This window comes from Oncorhynchus tshawytscha, linkage group LG06 (assembly GCF_018296145.1).
Source record: "Oncorhynchus tshawytscha isolate Ot180627B linkage group LG06, Otsh_v2.0, whole genome shotgun sequence".
In the NCBI taxonomy this organism is placed as follows: Eukaryota; Metazoa; Chordata; class Actinopteri; order Salmoniformes; family Salmonidae; genus Oncorhynchus; species Oncorhynchus tshawytscha.
In genome coordinates, this window is record NC_056434.1 from 64476160 (window position 1) to 64499818 (window position 23659).

General features: G+C 42.4%; 2 protein-coding genes across 2 annotated transcripts in view; both read left to right on the forward strand.

Moving 5' to 3' along the window:
• LOC112252874 (potassium voltage-gated channel subfamily G member 3) overlaps positions 1–7829 on the forward strand; it is a 13256-nt gene extending 5427 nt beyond the window's left edge. The window contains exon 2 of the mRNA XM_024424549.2: positions 3505–7829. Coding sequence (XP_024280317.1) covers positions 3505–4150 — 646 coding nt within the window. The 3' untranslated portion in view covers positions 4151–7829. The remainder of the gene's footprint in view (positions 1–3504) is intronic.
• Positions 7830–12515: 4686 nt separating this feature from the next.
• LOC112252875 (cytochrome c oxidase subunit 7A-related protein, mitochondrial) lies at positions 12516–19997 on the forward strand. The gene is made up of 3 exons (XM_024424550.2): positions 12516–12708; positions 18553–18687; positions 19066–19997. Exons 1-3 carry the CDS (start codon positions 12640–12642, stop codon positions 19201–19203), a joined length of 342 nt encoding a protein of 113 aa, XP_024280318.1. The 5' UTR covers positions 12516–12639; the 3' UTR covers positions 19204–19997.
• Positions 19998–23659: the final 3662 nt, after the last annotated feature.

Consider the following 23659-nt stretch of genomic DNA (forward strand, 5'->3'; position numbering starts at 1 on the left):
ACTCAAATCCTGCAGTGCCAGACGTGTCCCCCTGCTTAAGCCAGTACATGTCCAGGCCCGTCTGAAGTTTGCTAGAGAGCATTTGGATGATCCAGAAGAAGATTGGGAGAATGTCATATGGTCAGATGAAACCAAAATATAACTTTTTGGTAAAAACTCAACTCGTCGTGTTTGGAGGACAAAGAATGCTGAGTTGCATCCAAAGAACACCATACCTACTGTGAAGCATGGGGGTGGAAACATCATGCTTTGGGGCTGTTTTTCTGCAAAGGGACCAGGACGACTGATCCGTGTAAAGGAAAGAATGAATGGAGCCATGTATCGTGAGATTTTGAGTGAAAACCTCCTTCCATCAGCAAGGGCATTGAAGATGAAACATGGCTGGGTCTTTCAGCATGACAATGATACCAAACACACCGCACGGGCAACGAAGGAGTGGCTTCGTAAGAAGCATTTCAAGGTCCTGGAGTGGCCTAGCCAGTCCCCAGATCTCAACCCCATAGAAAATCTTTTGAGGGAGTTGAAAGTCTGTGTTGCCCAGCAACAGCCCCAAAATCTCACTGCTCTAGAGGAGATCTGCATGGAGCAATGAGCCAAAATGCCAGCAACAGTGTGTGAGACTTACAGAAAACGTTTGACCTCTGTCATTGCCAACAAATGGTATATAACAAAGTATTGAGATAACCTTTTGTTATTGACCAAATACTTATCTTCCACCAAAATTTGCAAATAAATTCATTAAAAATCCTACAATGTGATTTTCTGGATTTTTTTCCCTCATTTTGTCTGTCATAGTTGAAGTGTACCTATGATGAAAATTACAGGCCTCTCTCATCTTTTTAAGTGGGAGAACTTGCACAATTGGTGGCTGACTAAATACTTTTTTGCCCCACTGTAAATGTTTCCCCTTAAACCACTCAAGTGTTGTTTTAGCAGTATGCTTAGGGTCATTGTCCAGCTGGAAGGTGAACCTCCGTCCCAGTCTCAAATCTCTGGAAGACTGAAACAGGTTTCCCTCAAGAATTTCCCTGGATTTAGCGCCTTTCATCATTCCTTGAATTCTGACCAGTTTCCCAGTCCCTGCCAATGAAATACATCCCCACAGCTGATTCTGCCACCACCATGCTTCACTGTGGAGATGGTATTCTCGGGATGATGAGAGGAGTTGGGTTTGCACCAGACATTGTGTTTTCCTTGATGGCCAAAAAGCTCAATTTTAATCTCATCTGATCAGAGTACCTTCTTCTATATTTTTGGGGAGTCTCCCACATGCCTTTTGGCGAACACCAAACGTGTTTGCTTATTTTTCTTTAAGCATGGCTTTTATTCTGGCCACTTCCGTAAAGCCCAGCTCTGTGGAGTGTACGGCTTAAAGAGGTCCTATGGATAGATACTCCAATCTCCGCTCTGGAGCTTTGCAGTTCCTTCAGAGTTATCTTTTTGATATCTTTGTTGCCTCTCTTGTTGCCTCTCTGGGCCCTCCTTGTATGGTCTGTGTGTTTTGGTGGGCGGCCCTCTCTTGGCAGGTTTGTTCTGGTGCCATATTCTTTCCATTTTTTAAATAATGGATTTAATGGTGCTCTGTGGGATGTTCAAAGTTTCTGATCGTTTTTTTAACCCAACTCTGATCTGTACTTCTCCACAACTTTGTCCCTGACCTGTTTGGAGAGTTCCTTGGTCTTCATGGTGCCACTTGCTTGGTGGTGTTGCAGACTCTGGGGCCTTTCAGAACAGGTGTAAAAATACTGAGATCATGTGACAGATCATGTGACACTTAGATTGCACACAGGTGGACTTTAGAAGTCACATAATTAGTTAAATTAAGGTAATTGGTTGCACCAGATCTTATTTAGGGGCTTGATAGCAAAGGGGGTGAATACATGTGCACATACCACTTTTTTTTTTAAACAAGTTATTTTTTTCATTTCACTTCACCGATTTGGACTATTTTGTGTATGTCTATTACATGAAATCCAAAGAAAAATCCATTTAAATTACAGGTTGTAATGCAACAAAATAGGAAAAACACCAAGGGGAATGAATACTTTTGCAAGGCACTGTATATCAGCATTTGACAACTGCATATTTTGATGGACTAGACTGTAACTGGCTTTTGACTAGCTGACTGCAATCCCTCATTACAGCCCTACCTCTACTCTGGTCATTTGTGGCAGTCTGTCCTCACGCGCTCTACACCTAATAGGCATACTCAGGGCTCAGTCTCAACCAAGTCTAACTTGCCTTTAATCCATGCTATAATTAAGGTGGAAAAGAAGCCTCTAAAATCCCTTATCAGTATGCCTCTACCATATTCTTGCCTGGAGTATTCTGTACACACAGAGCTGCAATATATTTGTCTATAATGTCCAGGCCCAGGAATGGTCTCAGAATCAAATGAAAGTTAAAAATGTACATGCTACTTTGATTTGACATTTGCTGTTATATGTTGTCAAATGAGTTTACTTGAGAACATTGTAAATGATCATGTGATTATGTCAGTCTGAGGGTTGTTTCTCACTATGTGGCTTAGTTAATAAGGTAAAGTATGGCAGCAAAAATGTAATACCGTAAATTATAACCTCACTTAAAAACGCAGAATATCTTCTGCAGGTTCTGGCATAAAGAAATTCAGGTGGTCAGGTTGGTAAATTACAACAGGATTACGATGTCAACATGACCAGGATTACGATGTGAAAATGTTAGAATACCAAGAATCAATTTATTGCATCAAAATGTAAGAGCGTCCATAAGTCATATCCCACTGGGCACAGACGTCAATTCAACGTCTAGTTTTGATTTACATTTGGTTGAGTTGTCAACCATTGTCAAATCAATGTGAAATCAGCAAAGAAAATGGCACCATGTCTTTAGATTTAGGTTCAAAGTTGGGTGAAAAAAAGACAAAATGCCCTTTTGTTAATTACTTTTTGCAACTCCAATCAGTTTTCCACGTTGATTCAACTGCATCACATGATTTGTTTTTGGTTGAAATTACATGGAAACAAGGTTGATTCAACCAGAAAAAAAAGGGTTAATAAAGGCTTTCCCTGTGGACCAGTGTTTCCCAACTCCAGTCCTCGAGTACCCGCAACAGCACACATTTTTGTTAAAGCCCCAGACAAGCACACCTGATTCAACTTGTCAACTAATCACAAGCCCTCGATGAGTTGAATCAGGTGAGTTTGTCTGGGGCTACAACAAAAATGTGTGCTGTTGGGGGTATCTAAGGACAGGAGTTGGGAAACACTGCTGTAGGCTAACCCTTTTTTTGTTTCTAAACACTTTCACCCAACGAATAGGCCCTAACCCTCAAGAAACCATTTAAGAACCCTTCAGTGAAAAGGTTCTACCAGAAACCAAAATTGATTCTACGTAGCAACTTTTTTTTGTAAGAGTGTAATGTCTGCAGTCCATTACTTGTAGATATACAGTAGTGTGTAGACCTAAAGTGGAATTTCCAGCTCTCATGCTCGCGGTAACTCTGCCTGGTTCTCCCTCCCACAGGATCATCGAGGCTGTGTGTATCGGCTGGTTCACCGCTGAGTGCATTGTGCGCTTCATCGTGTCGCGGGACAAGTGTGAGTTTGTCAAACGGCCCCTCAACATCATCGACCTACTGGCCATTACACCCTACTACATCTCTATCTCCATGACGATGCTGACAGGAGAGAACTCCCAGCTTCAGCGGGCGGGCGTCACCCTGCGTGTTCTGCGCATGATGCGCATCTTCTGGGTGATCAAGCTGGCCCGACACTTCCTGGGCCTGCAGACTCTGGGGCTAACGCTGAGTCGCTGCTACCGGGAAATGGTGATGCTGCTGCTGTTTATCTGCGTGCCTATGGCCATCTTCAGTGCTCTAGCCCAGCTGCTGGAGCATGGCCTGGACCTGGAGTCGCCGAATGAGGACTACGCCAGCATTCCAGCCGCCTGTTGGTGGGTTATTATCTCCATGACCACTGTGGGCTATGGAGACATGTACCCCATCACTGTGCCTGGGCGAGTGCTGGGTGGCCTGTGCGTGGTGAGCGGCATCGTGCTCCTGGCACTGCCCATCACCTTCATCTACCACAGCTTCGTGCAGTGCTACCATGAGCTCAAGTTCCGCTCGGCCCGCTGCACGCGGAGCCTGTCCGCAGAGTTTCTCGACTGAGGGATCCCTGATGTCGCTACTCCCCCTGACAACTCTTCAGAGACCTCCATCCACCCTGGAAGTGTGCATCGATCGGAAACATGGCCTCTATCATTGGTCTTACACTTTATTTAACGTATTTTGTTGATTTATCCCTCGTCTTGGAACATCAGTATGAGGGGTTATGTGTTTTGAGGTTTGCATATAGCACAGCCTTCTTCAATAGTCAATTCCAAATAGGAAGTAACGGAACCCGATGGGGACAAGGACTGTTTCCACGGCTGCCATGGTGACAGTGGTGTTCGGGGCAGATGTCCCTGACAGGATGTCATCGTTAGAGGGCAGCTGGATTGTGTCAGACCAGACAGAGGCCTTCATATTACTGTGGATTATACAGAATTTAGCCAGTCTCACAGTACAACCTTCTTCTCACATGGCGACATGCCACAAAAGAGATTTGAGTTTTAATGCAATTTTCAATCCCACACTTCTGGCAATGTCACAGTGTGAGGATGGAAGGTAACATTTCTCTTCTCTCTCATCGATCATTTATTTCTAGTGTTCCTGTGGCCAGTCAGTGAACAACAATGCATAACCAAGAACCAAAGCGTATGAGTACAGTGAACACTGTTCCCTTTAATCTTTCACTTCAACGCTCACGCTTCCCCTTTTATTTTGCGTAGGCAAACCTGACAAATATAAAAACACAACACTTTGTGAATTTGAATGAGCCCATTTACAACTCAAACAAGGTCACATTCTAAACCTATTAACCATTCCACCTGAAAGCCAAACCAATGCAAAGTGGTTTTGAAAGGTATTTTTTTCCGCATAAACCAAGAGAGGGGGTGGGAGGGGTTGAACAAGAAAGAGTACAGTACCGTATGGGTCTGTCAGCTCAGCTGTGTAGGCAGGTCTTTAATGTGGAACACGGAGCCACAGAGCGAGAGTGTGTCATGGAGAAACTGGTGGTTCGGCTGACATCACACAGTGCAGTAAGGAGAGGGCATGTCTGCCTCAGCCTCGTGAGCGCTGCGGGTCTTCTGACTGGAGGAGTGGAACCATTTGTGGCTGGTGTCAAAACCTTGGTAGCCTCTTCCTGTCACAACAAAGGCACTCGGCACAACCACCACAGCCTTGGTAGGCACTCCTCTCAATGTTGTTGTCTGGCCCACCCGCTTCTCCTCGACACTCTGTCGACGCCATGTTTGGGTGGCTTGTGTGACGCATTCGGCCTCCTTTCCTGCCAGAGTGAATTTGGGTGTCTCTGAAAAGCTTTTATCATGCCTTCACTAATTTCTTTCATGGGGAAATGGGAATGGGGTCATCGTGTGTTCTCTTCATATCAGCCGGCTTCAGGCTACACTACCTGTTATCACTAACAAGCACCATCTCTGTTTTTCCCAGATTGTGCATAGATGTGTTTGCTCTAGGACTGGGTTTTTGTGTTCGCTAACAGAATCTGTAAATGTAATATTGTAAAGGGTTTGCTCTCTGAAAAAACCCCAATCTGTTCTTGATCATTTTATCTGAATTCTATTTTCAACCAAAGCAGTTTTATATCTTCCAGAAGCACTTTTTATAGTAGGAGCAAAAAATGAAAGTTCATCAAGGTAACGATTAATGTATATGAGTGTTATTGTCAGAGTGCTCTATTTGATGTGATAGATATTGACTGCCGGGACTCACAGTCTAATTGTACTCGTGACGCTGGTTCTTTTGACACAGATTTAGTTCCTTTGCTTTGTCCTCAGTGTTATAGTTTCCACTAGCTGCAGACAGCCCCATCTGCTCTCTCTGATCTACCCCCGCTTTCACTTGGCTGTTTTCCAAACCCAGTCGTCACAATGCTTTAACTGTGTGGAATGTTGATAGGATACGATTGATTAAAACTGTTATTTCAGAACTTTGGGCATCAGGGTCTTGGAAGAAGAGAAGGCTTGACTAGACTTAATCGACTTTGAAAATGTTAGATTTGCATTTATATTAGTATGCAGAATGGTGTTGTTCAGAGGTATTGTAAGAATTGTATTGCAAGAGCCTGTCATCTAAGCATTCCTTCCTATTCTCACTACAACTTCCCTGGAGGAAAACCAATTTCATTAAAACTTCAACAACTCCCAACAGGGGGAGTTTGCAATTCCAACGGCCCTAATATCTCTATGCCGACGATGAACTCAAACCAACAGGTGCAATATCACACCAAAGAGCCTGAGAGTAAACAACTTGAATATTCACTTTGAGAATGTGAGCAAACAATGAGTTTTGAACGAGAAGGGAGCTGGCAGCAACATGTCGCCTATCTCTGTACCTTACCAACAGAAATAATTTCCTATCACTTACTCTTGTCATCCTTCACATGACAAACATGGTATATTATCTCTGCTCTGGTTTATAAACTCATAGAAAGTCACATTGCTCCACAGCAATTAGGACTTGTATATCTGACCAGCCTACTTTTCCTTGACATAAATCCACATCAATCAGATCTCCTTGGATTCTACTCCAATTTAGTGAAAAATGTCCACCACATTCATCAGGAGGGATTCTAACTGCTACAGGGGTAACTGAGACTCTTAGCACCATCGATGGGACCACAAGCTGGAGATTATCTAACCATATTCTGTCCCTCTTCTTCTATCTTTCTGTCTGCCTGGCTCTTTTTTTTCTTTCCCTCTCTCTCACATACACACACACACACACACACTCTCACACACACACAAAGGTGAGCGTTTTGTGAGTGGTTTTTCTCTTGGAGAGCTCCATTTTAATAACATGGGTAAACAAGAGAGTGGATTTCACTTGTATTTTGCCAATCCAAACTGCACATACGTATAATGAAAAGTCAGAAAGGTCATCATAAATGATATTATGAATAAATCAATTGACACACAAAAAGGGGATTATAAATCAGGCAATAAAAACACATTTTGAGAAGATTAAACATTGTTCACTGGTTATGAAATCATTGTGTGACCTATTTAATGTCTGTCTGACTGACACCCTGTCACTTGTGACATCGCTCTTCTCAATGAAATACTAAAATAGTCCATGCCCCACTCAGTGCAATCTTGATATTTGGACCAGGACAATATTATGTGAGTATCTCTGTTTTCTTCAGAATATGTATTTTGACAATGGACTAAAACTGAAAATGAACTGTTCTGGAAAAGTTACTGTTGTGTTGAGGATCAGGAATAAGGCAATTGGATGTTGGTTGGAACAAATGTTGTATTTCTAAAATCAGTTTTTCAGAATAAGTGCAGAATATTTTCACTGCTCTTAAACCCTTTAGGACAGATTTCTATGCTCACAGTGGATGTAGTTGGGGCAAAAGTGGGCCCACATTTGTTACAATGGAAATAATTCAAGAGAAAAATACCTAATTATTATTTGAAAAGTTTGTACATTTTCTACAAGACTTAAAATCTGACTTATACTCACATAAATAGAGGACCTGCTACTTCTGGATACTGTACTTTGTCACACCCGAACACCTTATGTGGGCATCTCTAGCTTATTGCTGCTTCAATAGAATGTACAAGTGCAACCGTGCATATATCTCTTGAAGAAATGGTTGTGTTTCTGCAAGCCATAGTTTTTTTCCCCTTATTTTTTTATGGAACCAGCTATTTTGTATAGAGCTTATGTTGTTTACAGATAGACTTGTTGTATTTAAATAAAGAAAATCTAAGTCTAATCTGCATGTCTGTCTGAGTACATTTAGGGCTTACATGACTGTACACATGCATTTATTTAACCAGGAAACGTCCATTGAGAAGCAAGGGATACCTGGCCAAGAAGGCAGCAGCAATCAATACAACATTACAACAACAAAAAATAATGCGTACCATACAATCAGCACAACAACAACACAATCCCGTCTACAGAAACACACAGTCTTGCATTGAGGAGCACTAATAAATCTAGGTGAAGCGATAGATTGTTTCCTGTTCCATGCCTCTGGTGCACATAGGAGAAGGCAGTCTTGCCTAACTTCGTAAAAGCCCTGGGGAATTTAAGCAGCAACCACCTAGTAGACCGCATCTGGTCTAGAGGTAGAGAGGGAGTTTACCCAGAATGCCTTTGTAAATGAACACGTACCAATGTAGCTGTCTGCGCATATAAAGCTGGGTCCAAACCACCATTTGGTACAACATGCAATGGTGGGTGAGTGACTTAGCAGCAATGGTGGGTGAGTGACTTTGCATGTTTAAAGGAGCGGGACACTAACCCGGACGCTTATAAGAAATCCTGCTATGAATCATCAACCAGGCAAAGCGTCAATACAGGAGTGAGATTGACTCCTACTACACCGGCTCTGATGCTCATCAGATGTGGCAGGGCTTGCAAACTATCACGGATTACAAAGGGAAATCCAGCCGAGAGCTGCCCAGTGACTCGAGCCTACCAGATGAGCTAAATGCATTCTATGCTCGCTTCGAGGCAAGCAACACTGAACCACTTGTCAGAGCACCAGCTGTTCTGTGTGACCACACTCTTTGAAGCTGATGTGTAGCTGATGTGAGTAAGACCTTTAAACAGGTTAACATTCACAAAGCCACAGGTCCAGATGGACTACCAGGAAGCATACTCACAGTATACGCAAACCAGCTGGCAAGTGTCTTCACTGACATTTTCAATCTCTCCCTGACCCAGTCTGTAATACCTACATGTTTCAAGCAGACCACCATAGTCCCTGTGCCCAAGAACACCAAGGTATCCTGTCTAAATTACTATTGCCCCGTATCACTCACATTTGAAGCCATGAAATGTTTTGAAAGGCTGGTCATGACTCACACCAACACCATCATCCCAGACACCCTGGACTCTCTCCAATTCGCATGCCGCCCCAACACATCCACAGATGACGCAATCTCTAATGCACTCCACACTGCCCTTTCCCACCTGGACAAAAGGAACAGCTATGTGAGAATGCTGTGTGATTGATTCGTGTTGTCATTTCTGGTCACAACTTCCAGACTTGTTTCCGTGCTGCTGTGCGGTTTGTTGCTACTTTGTTGCTAACATTACTTTGCTACCTGCCAACATTACGGTTTGTACTTTAACATTTTTAATAACCATTTTACATTTTACTTTTTAACCCCGGATGCTTTATCTGGACATGCCTCTACAGCACCTCCACCAGCCGAAGCTAAGTACTAACATTAACATTATGCCATCTAATTGCAGTCGCTGTACTCATAATATACAGGAGAACTATCGCCTTATGGTGAGGATAGCCGTGCTGCAAGCCCAGCTTCAGACGCAATCGTTAGGCAATGGTAATTTAAGTGTAGGAAAGGATGAAATAGCGTCTGTGCAACCAATAAGTACAGATAATATAAATCCCCTCGCACAGTACCCTCAGCCTGACAATTTTCTCATGGCTTCTGGAGGGAAATGCTGTCAGAATGCTCAACCTGCTGTCGCTCATTCAGCCGACAAACTTTCAACCGGTTCTCCCCATTTAAGCAACGAGTCGGAATTAGAGGCCGAGCCTTCTCTGGTCTCTCCTCCACCCATTATGGGGTCTGAGTTGCCGAAACCTCCCACCATTAGCTCTGACAAATTGAAAACCCTAGTCATTGGCAACTCCATTGCCCACAAAATTAGACTTAAAAATAATCATCCAGCAATCATTTGAACATCTTGACCATGTACTGCTATAATATCCACCCGGCAAAGCCAGAAGAGGACTGGCCACCCCTCAGAGCCTGGTTCCTCTCTAGGTTTCTTCCTAGGTTCCTGCCTTTCTAGGGAGTTTTTCCTAGCCACCGTGCTTCTCCATCTGCATTGCTTGCCGTTTGGGGTTTTAGGCTGGGTTTCTGTATAGCACTTTGTGACATCGGCTGATGTAAATAAGGGCTTTATAAATACATTTGATTGATTGAATGAAGTTAATTCACTACAGTGAATCAGTGTTCAACACCATAGTGCCTTCGAAGCTCATCACTAAGCTAAGGATCCGGGACTGAAACACTGCCCTCTGCAACTGGATCCTGGACTTCCTGACAGGACGCCCCCAGGTGGTGAAGGTAGGCAACAATACATCCGCCATGCTGACTCTCAACCCAGGGGCCCCTTGGGTGGGTGCTTAGTCCCCGCCTGTACTCCCTGTTGACCCATGACTGCATGGCTGCGCACGACTCCAAAACCATCATAAAGTTTGTAGACGACACGACTAGGCCTGATCACCGACGACCAGTGGTGAAAAAAGTCCCCAATTGTCATTCTTGAGTAAAAGTAAAGAAACCTTAATAGAAAATGACTCAAGTAAAAGTTCAAGAGTTGCAAAGAAAAATACATATCTCAGACTGGCCAATAAAAATAAAAGATTAAGATGGGCATAAGAACACAGACACTGGACAGAGGAAATCTGCCTTGAAGGCCAGCATCCCGGAATCGCCTCTTCACTGTTGACGTTGAGACTGGTGTTTTGCGGGTACTATTTAATGAAGCTGCAAGGTGAGGACATGTGAGAAGTCTGTTTCTCAAACTAGACACTCTAATGTACTTGTCCTCTTGCTCAGTTGTGCACCGGGGCCTCCCACTCCTCTTTCAATTCTGGTTAGAGACAGTTTGCGCTGTGAATGGGAGTAGTACACAGCGGTGTACGAGATCTTCAGTTTCTTGTCAATTTCTCACATGGTATAGCCTTCATTTCTCAGAACAATAAGACCGATGAGTTTCAGAAGAAAGTGTTTTGTTTCTGGCCATTTTGAGCCTGTAATCGAACCCACAAATGCTGATGCTCCAGATACTCAACTTGTCTAAAGGCCAATTTTATTGCTTGTTAAATCAAAACAAAAGTTTTCAGCTGCACTAACATAATTGCAAAAGGGTTTTCTAATGATCAGTTCCCCTTTTAAAAATATAAACTTCAATTAGCTAACACAACGTGCCATTGGAACACAGTTGTGATGGTTGCTGATAATGGGCCTCTGTACGCCCATGTAGATATTCCATTAAAAATAGTTTCCAGCTACAATAGTCATTTACAACATTAACAAAGTCCATGCTATTTCTGATCAATTTGATGTTATTTTAATAGCCCCCAAAAAATTGCTTTTCTTTCAAAAACAAGGACATTTCTAAGTGACCCCAAACTTTTGAACGGTAGTGTATGTCTAGACACTTTTGTCCGGAGATTAAGGTTATTAATTGGATGCCCGGGCAGTGGGACAGTGGATGTGCATTGATCATTCAAATGGTATTGTTAAGAGGCATTACCCAGGGATTGTGGTGAATATCTCCCTGCTATCAACCAATCAGCATCCAAACAATCTGTTTTATAATTGAGCTCGACAATTTATGGTTCTAAAAACTGGAAATTAGTTAGCATTTTTTGTGTGCATTCTATTGGGGGAATGAATGGGGAAAATATTTAGGTTTTGGGATAGACACCGAAAATAAGGTCTGAGATTAACACAGGTTTAGGAGATTTTATACGTTTTTTTCCTAAGAGATAAGGTGTCAGTTAACATGGCCTTTATTAATTATGAAGCCTTTATGTGCTCAAAATATGTAAGAAATTTAACTACAACATTAGCCGCAACATTTTTTGCCTCACTACGCCAACCATCAAATCAAATGTTATTTGTCACATGCGCCGTATACAACTGGTATAGACTTGACCGTGAGTTGCTCGCTTACGAGCCCTTCCCAACAAAAATAGTAACACAAGAGGAATAAAATTAAATCGACAAGAATGGCGCTATATACAGGGAGTACCAGATTAATGTGCAGAAGTACATGGTATTTGAGGGAGATTTGTACATGACGTCAGAGTAAAGTGACTAGCCATCAGGATATATTACAATAAGAGTAAAATAAAATTGTAAAAACTAGTCTACGCTACTTTTCGCCAAAAAGCGAGTTAGTTAGATTTCTGCTAAACGGCTCAAACGAAAACACATTGATAGTATATTGTTTTTCTCCAGGCATGCAACCCATATCTCTTCAGCGGGATAGTGCTTGTTTTATCGGTTCCCGAACTATGTTCAGAGGAGAACATAGTTCGGGTCCATGTTAGTATAATGCTTGCTTTTTACTTGTTTCGATTAAATAAATGCATCAAAATTCACAAAATGTGACATTAGCATTCATTTTCACATTGGCCTTGGCCACCGAGTCATGGAGTTGGCGTCTGTTTAATAGGGTTATGGCTAGATGGACTCCAGTTTTTGTAAAATTAACGTCAGATTTTACTTTTCGTAGCAGTTTAGGATCATTTACGCAGCAGGTTGGGGTAATTCGGTTCAGGTTAGGAAAGGGTTCATTTAAATGAAGAAAACATATTAAACTTTTGACGTTCATTTGACAAAAGCTGGACCGTTTAATAGTGCCTACAAAAAGCCGCCATTATCACTCTATTCTAATCAGGCACCACTGAGCCAACCTGCTGTGTCGTTAATGCTGGGTCCATCCTCTCTGCACGTTTGGCCAACAAGGGGACATCTGTGATCCGACCTCATTCGTAACTTGTTTTTGTTTTGCAACCAAGTAAAATGTACTACAAGTTAAATGGAGTTACACAAAGACTTGCTGGATCGGCACCGAGTGCGTACAGCCCTCAGGTAGGTACAGAAAGCATGTCCAGCATGCAGTCAAATATGTAAAAATGCACTAATGACCTTCACATTGTTAGCTAGCTAACGTTAGCTAATAAGGTTGGTTTCAATTGGGCACAACAAACACATGTATTGATTTACACAACATGGCTAAGAAATCTCGCCACATTATATATTTGTTTTATAACAGTTGATATGCTAGTTAATGTTGTGTTTGGCTAAGGTGGCTCGACCGAAAAAGCTAGCAAACACATTAGCCCTAGCTGGCAAGTTGGTGCCGGTTAGCTAGCAGCGTTTTGTTGCAGAGACATTCCGGATTAGTCTGTGAATTTCCGGACTAGATGATTTTTGGCGTATTGCTACCATTCTCATTTCGGATTCCACATTGTGTAGAAAAAGAAGAGTAATAGATGGTGGTGCAATACATTTTTCCTATGTGTCGGATCGGCAGGTGGCCTAGTGGTTAGAGCGTTGGACTAGTAACCGAAAGGTTGCATGATCAAATCCCCGGGTAAATCTGTCGTTCTGCCCTGAACAAGACCGTTGACCCACTGTTCCCCGGTAGGCCATCATTGTAAATAAGAATCTGTTCTTAAATGACTTGCCTAGTGAAATAAAGGTTAAATTAAAAATATCAAATGTATGCTTGATGCGAAAATGTGGTCGGATGCGCCATATTTGTTTAATTTTATTTGACCTTTATTTAACTAGGCAAGTCCGTTAACAAGTTCTTATTTTCAATGACGGCCTAGGAACAGTGGGTTACACCATACATGGTGTGACGCAATTGCGGAGCCTCTGCAGGCAAAATTGAGCTCCCACTGCATCCCATTCACCTCTCAAATTTTGTAACAATGTGGAGGGCTCCGCATTGACATGATTGGTTGGCGGGAGGTTCTGGCCACAGTGATGTACTGGGCCGTAGTAGTGCTTTGCGCTCACTTCCTTGACAATTTCCTTCACAACAGCTCTGTGCTGCTTGGTGAAGCCAATAAGTATGAATGCCCTGATTTCTGCAGAGGCCATATCACCCTAAATGCTGCATGGGCAATGCAGATGGCGGAATGACCATACAGCACCTTTAATGCTTAGATAACACTGATGGCTTTAATGTGCAAAATGGTACGCAGCATCATTTGGATATGTGTGCAACAAAAGTTAAACATTCACCTTCTGCAACCATTTCTGTCAATCTGACGACGTATACAGTTTGAAATATACTTTCGATAAATTCAACGTATGCACCACACAGAACGCAATGCAACTGCCTTTGCAACGCAATGCTGCAAGGCAAATGCAGCATTCCATTTTAAAATGAATGTGCTTCTGATGTACCAAAATGCAAAGACACTGTCGGTGTGATCTAGGCGTAACCCTGCACCAACTGCAAGGCACTACAGAGGGTAGTGCGTACGGCCCAGTACATCACTGGGGCGAAGTTTTCTGCCATCCAGGACCTTTATACCAGGGGGTACCGGTACAGAATCAATGTGCAGGGTTAATTGAGGTAATATGTACATGTAATATGTACTTGTCTAGTTTTAAAAAAATGTTTAACTAAGGAAGTCTGTTCAGAACAAATTATTTACAATGACGGCCTACACCGGCCAAATCCGGACGACGCTGGGCCAATTGTGCGCCGCCATATTGGACTCCCAATCACGGCCGATTGTGATACAGCCTGGATGGAACCGGGCAAATGTGATACCATTCCACATATTCTGCTCCAGCCATTACCACAAGCCCGTCCCTCCCAATTAAGGTGCTACCAATCTCCTGTGACATATAGGTAGTGGTAAAGGGACTATGCATAGTTAATAAATAAATAGCAGCAGCAGGAGCGTAAAAAAGATGTTGATGCAGATAGTCCAGGTATCAATTTGATGAACTGTTTAGCAGTTTTATGGCTTGGAGGTTGACGCTGTTATTAAGGAGCCTTTCAAAACTTTAGTTTGGTATTGGTATTTATTTTTTTAGCAAATCGTCTGTCCTAACCAACAATGCAGAGTTTAAATTTTTTTTTTTTTTAAATAAGGGCTTGTAAGTAAGCATTTTATGGTAAGATATACCTGTTTGAATTTTGCGCATGTGACAAAGAAAATTAAATTTGATTTACACTATCCCCCAAAAACCTACCACCCTATCCCACTACTTGGCCCTAAACGATCCTACACCAGGTTGTCGGCCTGGGAGGATGGAACTCCTTCTCACAACTTTCTTTAGATCTTCTCCAGTAAAATCTCTCACAACCAAATATTTTGCTGCTGCAACTACCACAGCTATATTCTGGCTATACACGCAAGAAATCCAACCTTACTAAAACTCATCCTCTGGCTCTCTCTCTCTCTTCAGGCCGACTCACTGGGGGGCTCCCAGTTGACTCTCTCACCCTTGGGCTCTACCCTCTTCATTGTCTGTGTATGAAACATTTTACCTCTCTCATTCTTTCAGGCGGATACACATAAAATCAAAACAATTCCTGTTCTTAAAACTTTCACAGATGTAACCATTGCCGGTTTGTCCTTTACCCAGCCCGATACAATGAATGGGTCAGACCAAAAGCAGGAATCCACTCTTTACAAAAAATTAAAAAATCATCCGATAGGATTATCAGGGAAACCGTTGAAAGTCTCCACTACACCTGTCACCGCAGGTAGGTCCACTTCCTCCTGGACTGGCTCAACCCCAGAATCCTCTCCGCTGCCATCTGACACCATTTGTAGATCATCAAGTTTCTCAAGAGCACGGAGACCTATAAGTCAATCAGGAGACGTAGGTATGTACACCTCGAACGAAGGTGTACTCAGACAAATCTCTGATCTTAACAGCACTATTCTTGCGCTTTCGCGTCATTGCATCTCTGTCCAAAAGTTGTGGTTATTACCAACTTCTCATGAGGTCAGTGATCTTCAGGTCGGGAAGTTGGAACTCTAGAAAGATGGCAGAGTTTCCGACTTGGAATACCAAGTTGGATGACCGTTCTAGGGCTTTCCCCGACTAAAACAAATCTTGGCCGACCGAAAGTTGTTCTTTCGACCAATCGATTGGTTAAAAATTTTAAACATATTTTTTTCCATATAGACACACCCCATGTGTTTGAATAAAATCGACTATATGCATTGAGCTTGTCTGAGGCTTTTAGCTTACAATTTGATGAAATAAGACAACTGCTTCGAGGGCGCCAGAGATCTAGATAACCAGAACTTAACCTGACCCAACTATTCTCCTGCAGGCCTTTTCAGATTCTGCCATTACTCTCATGAAGTTGTCAGTAATAGACAACACGAGGAGTCTGCAACCTTTCTCATGTTGAATGCAAATGTATCTTACCATTTCTACCGATCTGCGTGGTAGCTATTGTTTTCGGATGCACATTTTTGTGAAGCAGATTCATTTTTAATAACTTTTTCATATCTCAAAATCATTGTCATGTGGTTAATCAATTCTATCTAAATGAAAATGATACAAGCCTAAAAAGTAACTTCTATTGCCATTACCAACTATTTAAAAGTAGCCAACAAATAAAAGGTTGCAGCTGCAGGTAGAAAATATCCTGACTCAAAAGGAAATATCCTATAAATCACATTGGCTACATACATACACATGGCCTGTCTACCACGAACTTTAAACATTGTATTAACTTGGGTCCAGCCCGACTGCAACATTGTATAAAATATTCTGGGCCCTCAGTTTCCCATGCCAGTGGTCTTGGGACAGACACAGCTGTAGGCTATTTGCACAAGGGATAAGAAACAGTGCTTGACTTGGACAGGAGCTCACCAAAGCTGAGTACCAGCACCTCAAATGTTCAACTGCTTGAGTTCCTATTCCTCTTATAGAATATCAGCTCAAAAGTATTGTGGTGCTCCTGCACTTAAATATGAACTGTATCAGCACCCAAAATGAGTACCGGAACCTATTTCAGTCCAAGTCGAGCACTGATAAGAAGTAATCAGGTAGGCCTATTTTATGATGTTTCCACTGGATCCGAGCATGCCATTTTTCCATTTCACACCGAGTGGTTATCGAAAGCGGGAGAGCTGTAAATATTTTTTCAAATACATTGAGGAACTATTGTAATTCTCAATGGATGTGGAGACAGACTTTGTTTGCTTGCTGTTTTGAGGTGAAAACATGACCTTGAGAAGCTCCACAGGTCATTAGTGGTGGTGCGTTAAGCCAATCAGAAAAACTATCAGATCCCAAAATGGGCCCATTTTTTTTTTTTTTTAATATGCCTACATTTGCGCGCAGGCCAGGTAGCCGATAGGTCTACTTCTATGCGTGCGCGTCCTTACTCCACATTCATAGGAGCACAATTGACAACTCTTAAATGGAATGTGAGACACGTTTTGGTTTATTTCATTCCAAGTGTAGCATAGGTTGTGCACTGCAGACAATGTGTCCACTCAGATAATGGGAAGACTGCAATACTATTGAATGCATTAAAATAAATGACCGTAACAAACGTTGTAGATTAGGAATTAGCGGTAAATGTAAGGGGGGTATTGATAGACTCTAACAATAAAACACTAGAAAATCACTCAATTTAAGTTATGAAACAATGAATGTGCACAATTTGGCAGGGGAGAGTGCATTCTGGAGAGAGAAGTGCATTGTGCATCTGGTCGCATGGTCAATCCGACGTCTCCATTGCCCATGCAGCATTTAGGGTGATATGGCCTCAGCAGAAGTCAGGGCGTTCATACTTCTTGTGCTTTGCGGAATAATGTAGAGCTGTTGTCAAGGAAGTGAGTTTGTATTTATACAGGATGTCCCCCCCTAATCAACCAATCATATCAACGCGGCGCTATGGAGAGCCCTCCGCAATGTTACAAAATTCGGAAGGCGCATGGCGATGTGGGTCAGAGCTCGATTTAGCCTCTGGAGGCTCATGCTCCAATAACTCCCTTAGTTGGGCAGAAGGTAACAGCTCGTGGCTGAGGTGTGGGGGTGGCGGTCCTTGAAGATGCTGCTAGTAATGTTACATAAACTACCAAAGATGCAGAGATAGCTCATCCATTAGTTATGTACCCTAATGAGGTATCTAGAAAACACTACCCATGAAAGTCCTAGCTATGTTGAGTGAGCCACAACCACACCACTTTTGACCCTGTTGACCTTATCGGTGAGGGAGGAGTGCCCTTCTCAAATCCAACAGTAATCTGCACCAGTCGGTCATGTTGTAAACAAGGCATGATGTTTTGTTCAGAAACATGCATCTCTTTTCCATAACTAGTTTGGGAAATACAATTATTCGCAAGGCCTATAGTGTTAGCAAAGCAATCACCTTTGCACGTGTAAACAGCAGACCTTCTTCTAATCCTTACTACAGGTGTATAGGGATACGTTGTGATTTTGACAATGAAGCCCTTTATCTACTTCCCCAGAGTCCGATGAACTCATGTATACCATTTTTATGTCTCTGCGTGCAGTTTGAGAGAAGTTGCTAACTAGCGTTAGCACAATGACTGGAGGTCTATGGTAACAGCAAGCATGCTTTTACTTAGCATTGGCTTGTAAAACGACCTCTAACTTCCTTCATACTGGACACTGAGAAATACAATTGATATCCATGAGTTCATCTGACTCTTGGGACGTAGATAAGGGGCTTCATTGCAACAATCCCAAAGTATTTCTTTAACATAAGTCAGTCATTTTGAGATGAATTTGCAGGAGGGGGTCTTCCTAGGGCATACATCTACATTATGTATTTATTTTTTCAGTGGTGGCCACGATTTAGCAATGGCAATGCACCCGCTGCTAAATGCATAAAGGGCAAACACTGATAGGACCAACTGTGTTTGGGTCATGTGGTTTCCACAGTCTAAAGTTTTGTTGTCTCTCTAGGGGTTGAGGGTAACAGTGCCCATGGAGGCCCCTCCAATGATCTTTGCCACCCCCACCAAATATGTGTCGGAGGCAGGGAACACAGTGGAGTACCTGGGACACAACAAAGTCCCTGACCTACAGAAACTCTTCCAGGTACAGACACTGCACTAACCTTTTGTTTGACCCACACACTGCTTGGCTTCCTAGGGTCATTGGTGTTCTGTGATAATCACAGAACCCCAATAACCCAGGAAGCTTGTGTAGGAGTTTTTCCTACTTGACCTTGGTTTGTTAGAAGATAACGCCATCTACTCCTGTGGTAATTTACTTCGACCAGGAACTTTCACTGCCAAAATTCCTACTAGTTCCGACTAGTTTTCTAGAAAGTTATACACTCCTCTGTCCCCGCAGAGAAGTTGAGCAATGATAAAGTTGGGACTTTAATAAAATATGAGGATTCCCCTCTGTGACTCAGTGGGGAGTTGGCGACTGCAATCACATCTCATTCTCTTTATTCTGTCTACATTGCAGAAGTCTGACGGTATCCCTGTGCACCTGAAGAGAGGCCTGATGGACAAGATGCTGTACAGGACCACCATGGGCCTGACCATTGGAGGGACCCTCTACTGCCTGATGGCTCTCTACATAGCTGCCCAGCCAAGGAAGTGATCTGCTTATCCAGCCTCTTCCCCTTCAAGGTTCCAACAGGATTCTATATGATTAGGAGCAATAATGTGGATGATGATTGTGCTCAGACGGTCAAGGAAAGGAATCCCTTTACTCTCAATTATATGTCCCCTTGTCTTATTGATTGCCTCATTTCATGTTGAGGTTTTCATCAGACTCAAATAATCTATTTTGTCAAATTTAAGTCCATGTCATATCACTACTTGCCCTATCTCACTTGCTCTGTGTTCTTGTACAAGTTGTGCATTTCCACATGTATATCTCTGCTGATGTCTCTGTAACAACCAGCACCATATTAGTGGTACATAACTATGATGGCTAGAGTATCAACAATCTACATTTTAAAAAAGTATGACCATGTTTTCTGCCAGAGCACTCCCCTGTGTGTGTGGAAAGAATTTGAGGTCTCATGACATGGATGACTTTGGGTGCTCATAACATGGATGACTTTGGGTGCTCTTTTGTTCTGAGCGAGAGGATGGATGGGGCTAGCACCTTTTTTCAAAGCTAATAATGAGGTGGTACTTCAGGTTATGTGATATCATTCATTGGTTTCTTTCTGTAATAAACTCTGCTTTTGAGAAGTCACATCTGCATTACCTTATTTGCATGCCCCCCCCCCCAAGTCCCCATTTTTATGGTGCAGAGGTTGTTGTCATTTAGTCTGCATACTAACTGATGGTGTTCTGTAAAGAAAAAGGGAGTGCACAGAGTATCTAACAAGTCATTGTAATTTTGTCTTGGGATAATAAAGTATATTTTATTTGTAAAAAAAAGTTTCATTTTGTTACCTATCTGCTTCAAAGAATAGCTGACCATGAAATGGGATATTCCTTATAGTGGGAGCCATGAACAAATGCTAGTTGGACGTTCTCGTTCAACTTGTTGAATTCTTTTAACATGTCATTATTTTCCAACATCGTCCTGGCAGACCAACTCAACTCCGGCCAATTAAAAATGTGTATGACCTTGACTATCGGACTTCATCGAGAGGAAGCAAATATCTTGTTTGATCTTTGCTTAATTGTTAATTTGAGTTTTGCGATGGGCAGCTAGCTAGACCTTTTTATCATACTCTTATACGTTAATATTGATGTCATGCAGTAATAAAGTGGCGATTACTGTTCATTTGAATATGACGTTATGTAATGTCAATTGTTGATTGACATATCGGGGCTGCCCGGCCCACAAAATGATGGCTGCATTTAATCTAGCCACTTCAGCTATTACAGTTTTGTATTTGTTAAAACGGGCTGTGGGTGGAAGTCTGTTTTAGAATGGCTCTGAAGGTAATAATTGACCTACTGACAGCATTTAAAACTGATGTCTGAAATGGGCTGTTACCATTTTACGGAGTAGCAATGTGCCTTTATTATACAACCAATCCCGAACAAATTGGAATCAATCTGATCACTTCAGTCACTGAAAGCGTCAACACACAGACAGGCTTTTTCCCTATTGTCATTCAGCAGTGCTACAGTACATTGGAGTGTTTGACTATTGAAATCATAACTACCACTTAAAGCCGTAACTACACATGCTTAAACTGTAAACGCTGGAAAAGTTAAGTGGGTGGAATGGTGTTTCATCTTGTTTCCCCGCCATTTCTCACTCAAACTCAGTAACCTATCAGTGACTGAGTGAACACAGACATTAAAAGCCCAACGCAGGTGTTTATCAATATCAAATTTCTGATTAACGATCAAGTACCTTAATAGTTTACATTAAAATTGACAATGTGGGAGGGGAAAACAAACTACGCTGAACAAAAATATAAACACAACATGTAAAGTGATGGTCCCATGTTTCATGAGCTGAAATAAGAAATCCCCGAAATTGTCCATATGCACAAAAAGCTTATTTCTCTCAAATGTTGTGTACAAATCTGTTTACATCCCTGTTATGGGGCTTGTGTGTAACCTTTATTTAACTAGGCAAGTCAGTTAAGAACAAATTCTTATTTACAATGACAGCCTACCCTGGCCAAACCCTGATGACGCTGGGCCAATTGTGCGCCGCCCTATGGGACTCCCAATCACGGCCAGATGCGATGCAGCCTGGATTTGAACCCAGTACTGCAGTGACGCCTCTTGCACTGAGATTCAGTGCCTTTGACCTGAGATGAGATGCAGTGCAGTGCCTTAGCATTTCTCCTTTGCCAAGATAATCCATCCACCTGACAGGTGTGGCATATCAAGAAGCTGATTAAACCTTTTTGGGATAGGGGGCAGCATTTTCACTTTTGGATGAATAGCGTGCCCAGAGTGAACTGCCTCCTACTCTGTCCCAGATGCTAATATATGCATATTATTATTAGTATTGGATAGAAAACACTCGGAAGTTTCTAAAACTGTTTGAATGATGTCTGTGAGTATAACAGAACTCATATGGCAGGCAAAAACCTGAGACAAATCCAACCAGGAAGTGGGACATCTGAGGTTTGTATTTTTTTAAAGCTTGGCCTTTATGAATACACAGTGGGATATGGATAAAGATTTTTTTAAATCTGACACAGAGGTTACATTAAGGAGAAGTCTATCTTTAATTCTGTAAATAACACTTGTATCTTTTATCAATGTTTATTATTAATATTTATATCACTGAATGTTTTGGAATCAAAACATTACTGCAAGTAAGGCACCAATGTAAACTGAGATTTTTGGATATAAATATGCACATAATCGAACAAAACATACATGTATTGTGTAACATGATGTCCTATGAGTCATCTGATGAAGATCATCAAAGGTTAGTGATTAATTTTATCTATATTTCTGCTTTTTGTGACTCCTATCTTTGGCTGGAAAAAGGGCTGTGTTTTTTTGACTTGGCTATGACCTAACATAATCATATGTTGTGCTTTCGCTGTAAAGCATTTTTGAAATCGGACACGATGGGTAGATAAACATCTTGTTAATCTTTCAATTGCTGTATTGGACTTGTTAATGTGTGAAAGTTACATATTTCCCAAAAATATTTTTGAATTTCGCACGCTGCCTTTTCAGCGGAATGTTGTCGAGGGGTTCCGCTAGTAGAACGCCTTCTCTAGAAAGGTTAAACAGCATGATCATTACACAGGTGCACCTTGTGCTGTGGACAAAAAATACCTTTAAAATGTGCAGTTTTGTCACACAACACAATGCCACAGATGTATCACGTTTTGAGGGAGCATGCAATTTGCATGCTGACTGCAGGAATGTCCACCAGAGCTGTTGCAACAATATTTTATGTTAATTTTTCTAACATAAGATGCCTCCAATGTTGTTTTAGAGAATTTGGCTGTACGTTCAACCGGCCTCACAACCGCAGACCATGTGTAACCACACCAGCCCAGGACCTCCACATCTGGCTTCTTCACCATGTGGGATCGTCTGAGGGGGAGTGCTGGTGGTGTCACCAGGCAAGCCGAAATTCCCGCCCATTTAAACAGGCTGATTAGAAGTTCCTGTGTAGATTGTATTTTCAACCAGCAACTATCAGGAAACAATGTTAGTTTCATCAGCTGTTGTACAATATGATATAAAACACAGGGAATTGTGACTGTACTGGGCCTTTAACTGTACTGCTGTGTGATTCTGGTGGGGGGAAATCAAATCAAATCAAATTTATTTATATAGCCCTTCGTACATCAGCTGATATCTCAAAGTGCTGTACAGAAACCCAGCCTAAAACCCCAAACAGCAAGCAATGCAGGTGTAGAAGCAAGGTGGCTAGGAAAAACTCCCTAGAAAGGCCAAAACCTAGGAAGAAACCTAGAGAGGAACCAGGCTATGTGGGGTGGCCAGTCCTCTTCTGGCTGTGCCGGGTGGAGATTATAACAGAACATGGCCAAGATGTTCAAATGTTCATAAATGACTAGCATGGTCGTATAATAATAAGGCAGAACAGTTGAAACTGGAGCAGCAGCACGGTCAGGTGGACTGGGGACAGCAAGGAGTCATCATGTCAGGTAGTCCTGGGGCATGGTCCTAGGGCTCAGGTCCTCCGAGAGAGAGAGAGAGAGAGAAAGAGAGAATTAGAGAACGCACACTTAGATTCACACAGGACACCGAATAGGACAGAGAGGTACTCCAGATATAACAAACTGACCCTAGCCCCCGACACATTAACTACTGCAGCATAAATACTGGAGGCTGAGACAGGAGGGGTCAGGAGACACTGTGGCCCCATCCGAGGACACCCCCAGACAGGGCCAAACAGGAAGGATATAACCCCACCCACTTTGCCAAAGCACAGCCCCCACACCACTAGAGGGATATCTTCAACCACCAACTTACCATCCTGAGACAAGGCTGAGTATAGCCCACAAAGATCTCCGCCATGGCACAATCCAAGGGGGGGCGCCAACCCAACCCAGCGGTTCGTTGCTCCAGAGCCTTTCCGTTCACCTTCCCACTCCTGGGCCAGACTACACTCAATCATATGACCCACTGAAGAG

Excerpts from the sequence above, each read along its gene's own strand:
- LOC112252875 (XM_024424550.2), top strand. The coding sequence starts at position 12,640 with ATGTACTACAAGTTAAATGGAGTTACACAAAGACTTGCTGGATCGGCA. Across the intron at positions 12,709-18,552 it reads CGAGTGCGTACAGCCCTCAG|GGGTTGAGGGTAACAGTGCC; the intron begins GTAGGTACAGAA and ends TTGTCTCTCTAG. Across the intron at positions 18,688-19,065 it reads ACCTACAGAAACTCTTCCAG|AAGTCTGACGGTATCCCTGT; the intron begins GTACAGACACTG and ends TCTACATTGCAG.